The following is an 11,602-nucleotide window of genomic DNA, read 5'->3' on the forward strand; positions in this document are numbered from 1 at the left end:
TGGGTTTTGCAAAGCTCTTAACCTATTGCACTCCAATGTCGAGTGTGACTCGACACGGTTAGCAACGGCAGCAGCTCGTATGTCGAGCCACACTCGACACGGAGTTTCACCGCTAGGGGAATTGGGATTTTTGTCTATTTTTCCAATAACTTTTCTTGTAATCATCTGCATGAAAGGAAAAGGAAACTTAAAGCTTAATTAATAGCATGGCTTCTTTTATAAATGAATAGTATCGACCCATGATGTCGTCGTCGACATAAATGCCGTCTCCCAAAGGATGCCACCACCTACGCAGATGTTTTTTGTAATCTATTTACTGTGTTGTAAGATCTTTTTCATTTGTATTGTTTGCTTTTTATTATTTGGAAGTCAGCTAAATGTAAAGCAATGTCTTTTAGAGATTATCGGTGCCTGAAAAAGATCGCCAGAATGTAAAGTTACCTCAGTCAGCTCCTTAGTTCATTGCTTTCTAGTTTTGACTCTTTCGTTTCCTTTTCTTCCTAATGTCCGCTGTTTCATCAAACATTCTGCCTGCTCTTTTCCTATCTATTGCATAGTCAGGAATCTTGAGTAGGAGGGTCCAAGATATGATGTATTATATTCATAGTAAAACATGAACCTTAGGCCTTTTTCTGGAGTCGTGCTTTTTTGAGGTTGCATCATCCTCCAGTGGTAAAAAAAAACCTTATCTTAGTCTCCGAGGTTTACTTACGTTTCTAGAAGCATAACGCAGGTGTTTTCCCTAATGGCAGAGGGTTCTCTTACAACAGATGCTTTCCCTTTGGACGAACGCTTTGCCAGCTAGTAGTTGCTCATTCTGAACGATTTTCCCCTTCTCACAATGGATAAGTATTCCAAAGAACTAGAAAGCAGCTGTTTCATGAGGAAAACTCTAAAATGGTGGCGTAAATTGTTTTTCTGGGAGCTTCAGGTCAGTGTTGTAAATTCATTTATATTGTATAAAGAATACCAAAAAAGAAAAAATGAAATATCGATCTCGCATGTGAAATTTGTCAGGAAACTAGTACACAATCTCTTTGGAGAATTCCGAGATGGTACACAAACGTCCAGGGTTAGATTACCATCCACAAACATAGAGCAACGTTTAGATGGAAAACTCCATATATTCACAGCTGACCCTAACAAAAAACATAAAGATTGTGCGGTTTGCTCTAACCAAAAAATCAAAGGAGGAAGAAGAGAGACGATATATATCTGTGAGATGTGTGAATGTAAACCAGGTCTTCATGTTGGTGAATGCTTCCAAAAATATCATACCATGAAAAATTATAGAGTTTAACTTAAGGTTTATCAATAAAGTTATCAATAATTATGTCAAAAAATCCAAATAAAGTTTGTATGAAAAGAAACTCCAGTTTTTCATTCTAGTGCCACGCTTAGCTAATTTGGGGTATTTAAAAAATTGAATCCCGAGTAGACTAAGGCAATCGAGAAAAAAAGCACCCAAGTGCAAAGGGTTAAATGCTAGTAACAATTGCTCAGTTGTATTTTCAGGCACAACAGTTCCGCATTGTCAGGTATTTCAACAAACTTCCCTATCTTATAAGGTTTTCCTATCTTGTAAGAGGAACTATGATTGTGATTGGGGGAAAGGGTGTTTTTAACTAATAATAATAATTTCAAACTAGTGTGAATGAACGTCCATTAATTTTTGACTAGATGCATGATAAATGCATGAAAATAGAGAAGAGACTATTGTCAGTAAAGTCCTTCATTCATTCACTCATTTGTCTATGCAATTTGATACTTTACATGGCAAAATTTTTAATGTACAACTTTCCAAGCATTTAAATGCCCTAATTAATTTCCTAGCGTAAAATGGCAATTTTATTTTACAGGTGGACCTATATGTTTAGCATTTATGTTGATGATTTTCACATATCATTCAGTTTTCTATGACTGCCTAAGGATGAATATTTATTATTGGCAAGAACATAGGAAAGCATAGGCAGTTGTGTACAACTACAGCAGTGAATGCTTCACCATAAATATTTGTATGATATGGTACAAAACTAAAGAATTTACCATTAATCATATTTATTCGATGACACAGAACCAGGACATACTCAAACCTATTTTCTAAGTATAACTATTATCATGAAACTAAATTTGGAAGCAGTAATAAAACTTCCAAATTAATGAATCACCATGAAATTAACTTTTCCAAATTAGCCTACTATGACTTTCGTTACAAAAAAATGATAAATATTACACAAGTCAGTTGTCAGTAATGAGAAAATTTAAATTAATGAAGTATAAATAATTTAATATTATAGTTGATTTAAAAATAAAAGGCCATAAAAAGCTACCTAGAATTCATATTACTTGTAAGAGCTGGAGGTTTTAAACTGGTCAATAGAACAATACTGCAATTTAAGTGAACAAATTTCATGCTGTAATTTCTCACTCAAGTCATTGTATAAACTTGTGAATGTCAATCTAATGCAGTTTAATCCACCAAAATTATTATTTTAAAAAATAATCTGCTGTATTATTTAGGACATCTACCAAATTCACTTTTTTAAATTTCCCATAAAATGACACTTCATGGACAATTTTCAATTTTAATCATATTTTCATTCCTTGCCATGGTGAGTTCATGAGTTAGTTCCAGATATATTAATAATATGACACACTTCACAGCTCCTAAACCTCACCAAAATAGAAGTAAACAGCAAGATATTATTTAAATAGAACCAGGAGATACTCATCAACAGTGAAAAACAAACCCCTGCCACTGTTCAAAAAGTTATTAACCTTACACTTGACTTCTAAAGAAATATACACAAGGATTTGTTCTTAAACTAAGGACCACATGAGCTAAACTGCTCCAAGGAAAAAGAAATACTGGTGCTAATGCTCGCCCCACACATAGATAAAGTGGGTGGGTCCTATTCAACCGTCAACACCAATGAATGTTGTTTTTAGATGACTATATAACAGGTGTACCATGGGTGGATGGTTGACAAATACATTTCAATTAAGCTAAGTCCTTCAATTATTGGTAATCAAACAATACGGAAAATATTAAACAAAATGCTGGAGACACCATCAGACATTATTAAGAAAACATGCTTAAATAAAATATTCCTGCCATATTTACCAGAATGTTGTGTTGATAGATAAAAAGCAAACTAAATACCTCTATGATATGCAAAATGAGTACCATGGAAACTCATTAACTTTAGACCTAAAGAGGTATTATGATCCTTAATGAGAGTGAGGAATAAACAAATATGCAAATTTGAGCTGGAACATTTTATCATGTATTCCATAACTACAACAGACTGTTTGGTTGCCATACAGTTGGTTTGAAATTCATATTCATATGAAATTGTTAGCCTCCTAAAATTATGAATTCGAGCCATTTACAAAATTAAATTATCATCTAAGTGAACAAGACCGCATCGAGGAAAGAGGAGACATTGAGTAGTGAAGTCTATCAGGACAAATCGAGTAAAGAATTACTAGAATCAGGATATTTTGAAAGCTGATACAGAGCAATGAAAATTACTTGGTGATCAAACTCCTTGGTGCTATGCATGTCTGTCTCTCTATCTATATGACACTGACAAAAGTGAATAATTTCATTAGTGGACACAATTTGAATGAAAGGTACCAATTTTATACACATTTATGAAACCAGATGAACAAATTTTGATGACTGACTCATTCCCGTGAACTCTTGGATTTCAAGTTTGACAGGCATACTTCACAAAACACTCTTATATTTAAATAATTAATCTGTGAGCTCAACTTAATTTATTTGTTAAAACTGTTAGTTAGTGACATGGAAATTTTAAAATAAGAGAGAAAAAAAAACCAATACAGACCATCCTCACCTGCAATATTTGTCTTCGCGGGCACGCGAGGTCCCCCCCCACGGCCTGTGGTCCGGGGACCCCCCCCACGCACTGCCCCGGCAGAGGACCCCCCCCCGCCCACTCGCCCCCCTCCCCCCCCTGATGCCCCTCGTCCACGGGATGGGGGCCCACCTGCCCGCCCACGGGGCACCACGCCACGACCACGGCCCGTCTACAACATCAAAGAAATGTCTTGGTTAGAAGCATCACACCACAATGAGCATAACCAACCACCAAGTTGGCTGCATTTGTTACTTCACATTTTTGGCTGACATTTTATGACTGCTGGAAAGCAATGTGAAGGATTTTATTATTCCTAAAATTCTCATTCCCTACTGAAGGTACAACTAAAGATAAATGAAGCAGACAAGTCATACAAAAAATGAAGGCCATTATCTTCAAGCAAAAAATGCTTCTCCAGCATTAAAAAAATTTCAAAAGTCTCATGAACCACAATACATTTAAATGCAGACACACAGCAACAATTCTCAACTTCAGTTAAAATGAATTCAAAAATATCAATGAGCACCAATATTAGCTAAGGAAAAAGCATCAAGCACCAAAGTCAAAAAACCCACATCCTGAATGCATAACATATAGTCATGATGTTGCTACCTGACCAGAGATCTATGCACTATGAAATGTAAACCTAGCTAAATTATATACCTTCTTAAACCCGCTTCCTTCATTCAATTATAACAATATTTAACTTTCACAAGATGAAAAGGGCTATTCACATATAAACATGCTGATGGTTTTACCCCTGAGGAAAACCCACTGCCCATTAAGCAAGGTATACCACACCGCAGCACATAGGGTCTCCAAATTTGACCATACTATGAATAAATGAACCCAAGTCCTAATGCCAGTTTGGGCAATAGATTTCACCCAAGTACTTATGCTAAAATTGAGTTTCATTTCATTACACTATAAGACAAGCACCACGCATAATGGAGCACAAGTTTTGAAATGACAACTTGACCTAAAAAATCTGGAAATAACTTAAGCAGCAAACCAATACTGGTAGTAGGAGCATTTATACAACAACAAATGAAACACTGAATAAATGAAATCAAGTCTGATGAACCACTAAAGAATGAATTTCTCAAAAAAATTCAACAATGAATATACTGTTTTATTAATAAAATATAAAAAAACAATAAACACATTTATCAGCCTGAGGGTTGTTTTGATGGGTGATGATAGAGTTCACCTTGTTGTAAGCCCAATGGCAAATCCAAATAATATGTAAGCTATAGACTACTAATGGAAAGGACAGTTTATGAAGGTGAAGATATATAAATGAAAGAAGGATTCCAATAAAATTACGGAAGATGTTCATGAAATGAAGAACACAATGTATGTGAATGAGAAAGATGTATGCAGTGTGTTCTATTTTTGGATTATATATTTGCCTGGTCCTTCCATGGACTACAACCTTGGCATGATAGAAATAAGAGGGCAAAAACTAGAGCGGGTGGAATAGCTACGCTTCTTAGAAGTGTTTTGGACCCAAACGGTCTAAGTAATATGGAGAAGAATTGCACTAGGCAAAGAAGCTGTCATAAGGAAGAAAAAAATGATGACAGCTACATAGAGTAAGGACGTTAAGAAAAGATTTGTTGAAACTTTGAAATGGAGGGTAGTGATGTATGGCACAAAAACAGGATGATAGGCATAAATTGGAGGTTTTTAAAATCAAGGTGTGAAAAAGGATGGAAAAAGTTACAGAATTAATAACTAATGAGGTATGGTGGAGGAGAGGGGGAATTGTTGGGAGAAATCACAAGTAGACAGGAAAAATGGAAGCAAAGCATATTCTTTGGCAATGGGATGTTGAAGAGACTGTGTTAGAGGGGAGAATGCTAGGCAAACCAGGATGGAGCAGGATAGAAATGTTGGATGAAATGAAGGGGGCAATGAATTATAGGGAATTGAAGAGGGACTTATCGTACAAGTAATGCCAGATGTTGGGTTGTGTTTTGTTATGAGAGACAGGAGAATTACTTGGTTGCTGTATCCATCCAAAATCTAGTTTAACCAGGAGATTACCTATAATATTTGTATGGATGTGAAAAATGGATGCTAAAGAAAACAAAAATTTGAAATGTGGTCATGGAGAAGAAAAAGAAACTGTTGAAGATGACAAGGCTGGCTAAAATATCTATCTACTGATACTGCACATTTTCAGCCATGAATAATTTAAGGACAAGTTTATTTAATGACTACTGTAGCGAGATTGAGACTTATTAGTTCCTTCTTCCACCTCACCCAGAGTTGGAATGCTAGCGGGAGGGAATCAATGAAAAGGAAGGATGAATAGAATACTAAGAAATATAAGGAAAGGCTGAACTAATACTTAAATGAACACATGAGAAATAGGAGTCCAGTTGAAATTTGTTTTTAGATACACCTTACAAACATCATCATAAATAGGCAAAGGTTTTCAAAACAGAAATGTCACAAAACAAAAGGTACACACTTATTTGACTTGCTGGGTAGTATGTAAAATGTGAAAAGTCATGAGAGAAAGCATTTTTCAAGTAAAATTGTTCCTAAAATATTTTGATGTGAAATATTTAAATTTAAAAAAAAAATTTCAAAATCAGACTAAGGCTACATCGACATTCACAGGAATATGGGATTAATTTGTACCAAGTGACAACAAACTTATTTTTGAGTTATTACTACCATAAAACAAATGGAATCATTTTTAGTAGAGAGTTCTCTTTTATCTTGAATTAAAAATGCCAGCCCAAAAAGTGAGTCATGAAAGACCTATAAAAGACCTATGACAGAACATTATTTTTAACATTGAATTTAGTATTGTAGCATAAAATTATCGCATCCATATCTGGGATTAATGAGTAAAAATATGTAAAACCATGCTGTGGAAATACACATTTAACAGTTTGCATCAATGTATACTCAATAAATAATTAGCAGTAATTTTAAATGGATTAGATGTCCTAAGATATATCAACAAAAATGTGCTCAAATGCATTCTTCATATTACATATCACCTAAGTAATGTGATGAATTTACATAAGATGCTGCTTTTTACACTCATCATACTATTATCATCATACCTCTTTAACAAATATATAATTATCAATCACTGTATGAATTTGTAGTGTAAAAAAAATGCTAACAATTACGTAAGTCTAAATACATAAAACCATTCATATGAACCAAATATTACAATGGAACCAAAAATTTCTTGGGCATTAACTTAAAAGCAATTTTTACCAATAACTTCCAACATATGACCTATATTGTCAAATAAGATATAAAATTCCAGGATGGAGATGAACGTGAAATAGTTCAGTAACATATTTGGCCAGCCAGGTTAGTCAGGTGTATGATGCACCAGCCTACTAACCGTAGTTAGTCTAAGTTCCACCTTGAGCACGGGTATTGTGTCAACTCTAGTCGTTAAGTCTCTGAGAAATCTGATGGCAAGTCAAAATTTATTCAGGATACAAAGTAAGGCATGTACCACTTGAGGTGTCCAGAAAGGTAAATAAAATTATAATTCTGGTGGCAAAGTTCTTCATTCAAATGTATAGATTCCAAAGGAATGAGTAATGCCAACACAACTATAGCAATTATAAAATGTTTGTCAACTACCTCTGTGAAGAAATTAAGCAATGAATATCAGAAAAACCGAATTTTCTAAAAAAATTCATGTTTCTAGAAACTAATTTGCTAGGAACAATCATTATTCAGAAACGCCTATTTGAACAACAGGCTATGATTAAATTTTATATTCATTAACTCAAATGTGAAATAATTAAACACTTAACTTCTAAATTTATTATTACATTTTTTCTCCCAAGCTAAATTTTATGAAAAATAAAGGCAAATATAAAAATCTTTTATCTTTTCTAAAATATGAGAATTCCAAGTGAACATTCAGATAAAAATGAAGTACTATGTAACTTTGGTTATCTATACTAATAATTGTTTTTTCTTTCAGTAAATCTATTATGCATTTGGAAGAATGATTACAGACTTTTAGTAAAAATTTAGAGGATAAACTTGGCATGCAATTTTTCATTTTCATAGAAGCAACACATACTTCACATACAGATAACCAAATGATCAACTATTTTCAAGTATGCACTCACACACATCAGAAGCAAAAATTTTACAGAAATTCCATTAATGAAGGCATTATTAATTCCATTTCTCTAGCTCAACCTGTGAAAACCTATTCATATAATCAATCTTTCAGCAAAGATAATGTAATCCCTGCAGTTTCTTTCTTTCAAGTTTTAGTACATAAAATTTGCATTTGGGAATGTGATGAGTTTAATTCCAGTTAAATTCAGATGTTTTAAATTTATTGGGCATTTTGACTTAACAGGAGCAGAAACCCATGCTTTTACTACTACTTAATTGAAAAAGTTCTTTAATGATTTGACTTTCATTTAACAATTTGAGGTGATAGGTCTTTGCTGTCAAGAAATAACATCAAGTTTACCAGAATTACCCTAATTCAAAGAGCTATGTGCACTTAAATGCAGGAATTTGAGGATGTAAAAATTATTTGACTGGTCATAGTGAATATTTTTTTTACAGTGACTGTAACATCCTTTACTTTCACAACTTCAAAACACTGTAGAATTCCTGCAAGAATTATCATATCCATATTAGACGGCATATAACCTCACTCAAGTAGGGCACACACAAGATAGAAGTTCTAAGAGCAAGAAACTGCAAGCAATTTATTTGGGTAATATTTTAAAAACAATTCCAATTTTCTCATCCGTCATATACTTATGTTATTACTTCTATAACCCCACTATGTCACCTAATACAAACATAATATCGCAGGAAAAATGTTCATAAGTAACTGAAAAATAGGTGAAACTCTAGCAATGGAACCTATGACAAATTAGATCACAAGAATGAATCAAAAGGGACTGCTAAATTATCTGTATATATTAACTGACTCATAACTTACTGCATACCATGAACTACTTATTTCTCACTTGGGACTAGTGTTTTAACTATATCAAAAATATCCTGCTCCTGGCATTTTCAACTCACTGCATACTAACAAAGCCTCTATACTGCATTTATGCTTGAATTCAGATCATAGTATTTACTTCGTTTGTTCAATTTCTTTTTAACAAAAAATAGCAATAGGCAAAAAATTATAACAGTAAATGCCAATGAAGAATGATCAAGCAATTTACAACAGTGGAAGTGAAAAAGCACGATCAAGATATAAAATTTCTCTTCACATGCACATTATCATTTGATACACAGTTTAGGACCTAATAAAGATTTCCTTTCAGGACTACCTGAATTTAATATACAGGATTGTGAACAATATTTCTGTTGATGCACAAGTAAAATCAAAATAATAAATATAATTGACTTCTCCGATCATTACTCATCTTCCTGTTCATCCTGGTGCGAGCAGGGGTTGCTATGAGAACATTCTTTATAAATACTAGTAACTTGTGGTTAGACAAAATGAGGAGTACTGGTGACAGTTGACAATATTAACATTGATATTCCATTTCATTGAGGTCCCTGCTATCTATGCATTATAGGCCAAAGAACATAACAATTGCAGGAAAGGAAAAGACTTTCTTTCACCAACTTTATACTTTTCTTCTGAACAAGTTTTTTCACAATGGATTAGAAATATGCTACTCTAATCATCTTTCATTTGCCTAGCATGCATTCTCATTTTGCATTAACCATTTAATAAAATATTTATTTCATAAATTTGCCAGGGTTGACACTATTTAAAGATGACAATAGAAATTAAAGTTAATTAAAACAAAGTCATTTACATGTAGGTTAACTAGTGATGCACATGAAAGCAATCATTCCTTAAATAATTGCTAGACTGAAATAAGCTATTGCTACTCATGAGGTGAGCAATAGTTTCATGAAGTTATTCTGCAACATTGCAAAACCAAAAAATCACACATTTTTCAAATAATACGACGATATTAACAATACTCAGAAAATACAGGCTGCCATGGGATGATTTAGAAACGGAATGGAAAGACTAAATATTTCACTTTACACGATTTATTCCCAGTTTATTTTTTAACAATATAGACATCAAGGGTTCAAACTTTCATAATGACTCTTTAGTCTTAACATGTGGAGAATTAATGTTGTGTGGAACATTCAAGGTGTGCTCCATTCTTATGATGCCTATTAAGGCAAACTAAGGTCTAATACTATTTATGCCAATTTTCATCTCAATAAGAACCTTCAGAAATGGAAAAACACGCCTCCTCACTTCTATGCAATAAAAACCTCCCCACTTCTCCAGGCATACATGAGGGAACACTCACTTTGTTGATTCCATAAGAATTTTTATTTTGGCATGAGCATATTTTCATTGAAAGGCAATCACATCTAATGATGTTCACTTTCAATGAAAACATGGTCAAGCGAAACAATACTGGAATTCTACTGGAATCTATAAAGTATTACCTCATTTATACCGAGGAAGAAAAATATCCAAAAGTATCACCTGAGAAAGTGTCTCATTGCTAATAACCTGAAGGGTTAGTCTTCATCACATCAAAAATGACACCACAATATGCAAATTACTTTCCTAACCTTTTCCACTTATCAAATACAAAGCAACAGAAACATAAATCTAGAAAGCTTTTCCTGTACGAGTATTATCATTACAGTTCCAACAATGACCAAGTGGTATTTGGGGGCTAAGCAGGGCACCTTATCTTTACCATTCTACCCTGCAAATTGTCAATGGGATGAGAGATTGCCACAGTCCAAAATCAAATGTGCTTTTACCTCATCCTATTGAGTTCCCAGAAATATTAATTTTCTCTTTCACTACTTAGGGATGAAGTAATTGTGGAACTAATCCATTGCGGTAAATGACTCATTTGCCAAATGCAAAAAACTTTCATTTTTTTCTCAAGCTTGGGGTCATTAAAGCTTTCTCCAACGAAACTCTAGCTTGTGGATACCACCTGCATGAGCCCACCAAAGTATAGATCCCCTTCCCTTTTTGATGTTTTGTCCAGGAACCTTAGATTCACTATGTAAAGCTTGCTTGTTTTTGGCAAAGCTTAACTGTATAAGCCAATTTCATCTTCATTATGCATTTGACATAATTGCAAATCATATATGTGCATGCAATTCAATCCTAAATGATTCATCTACCACTTAACTCCTTTCGCTATAATACTTCCAAAATCTTTAAAATGTGATGACCACAGTTTAGGTTTAAACAAGCATTTTACATTACTTTTTCTCTTTTTTTTGTTAACATAAATTTTATTTTAAGATAAAAATTTTTTGGACATTTTTGTAATGGAAAAATATTTATTGAAGAAAAGTAATTTTGATATGGAGCTTGTGAATAATAAAAAAAATTAAATACAATCAATTGCTAAGACGTTTTAACGGTAACAGCTTAGCCATTTATTTGCTTCATGTGTTGCATGCTCATCTGCTGGTGTTTGCTTTTCTAAAAGGTTTCTACAATCATCTTTAAATTTTATTTGCAATATGCTCCTTTTAAAATACAAGAAGCATATTTCAAGTATATACGTGGCATTTAATGACAAAATACTGATAATCCTTTCATGGATGAGCCGGCTGTTAATTGAGAGAGCAAATAATGAACACACTAAGAAAATATATGCCATTCACAATTATTTTATTCCTTTTAATTAAGAACGATATTCACTCACCCTTTCAGTTAC

At 33.5% G+C, this 11,602-nt stretch overlaps 1 protein-coding gene across 1 annotated transcript in view; it reads right to left on the reverse strand.

Annotated features, from left to right (window-relative positions):
- Positions 1-11,602, reverse strand: part of Syp (synaptotagmin binding cytoplasmic RNA interacting protein) — a 128,718-nt gene that overhangs the window by 14,670 nt on the left and 102,446 nt on the right. Inside the window, exon 12 of the mRNA XM_071582918.1 lies at positions 3,855-4,056. Within this exon, the coding sequence (XP_071439019.1) occupies positions 3,855-4,056 (202 nt within the window). The remainder of the gene's footprint in view (positions 1-3,854; positions 4,057-11,602) is intronic.

This window comes from Hetaerina americana, unplaced genomic scaffold, assembly GCF_022747635.1.
Source record: "Hetaerina americana unplaced genomic scaffold, ioHetAmer1.1.p SCAF_12, whole genome shotgun sequence".
Taxonomy (NCBI): domain Eukaryota; kingdom Metazoa; phylum Arthropoda; class Insecta; order Odonata; family Calopterygidae; genus Hetaerina; species Hetaerina americana.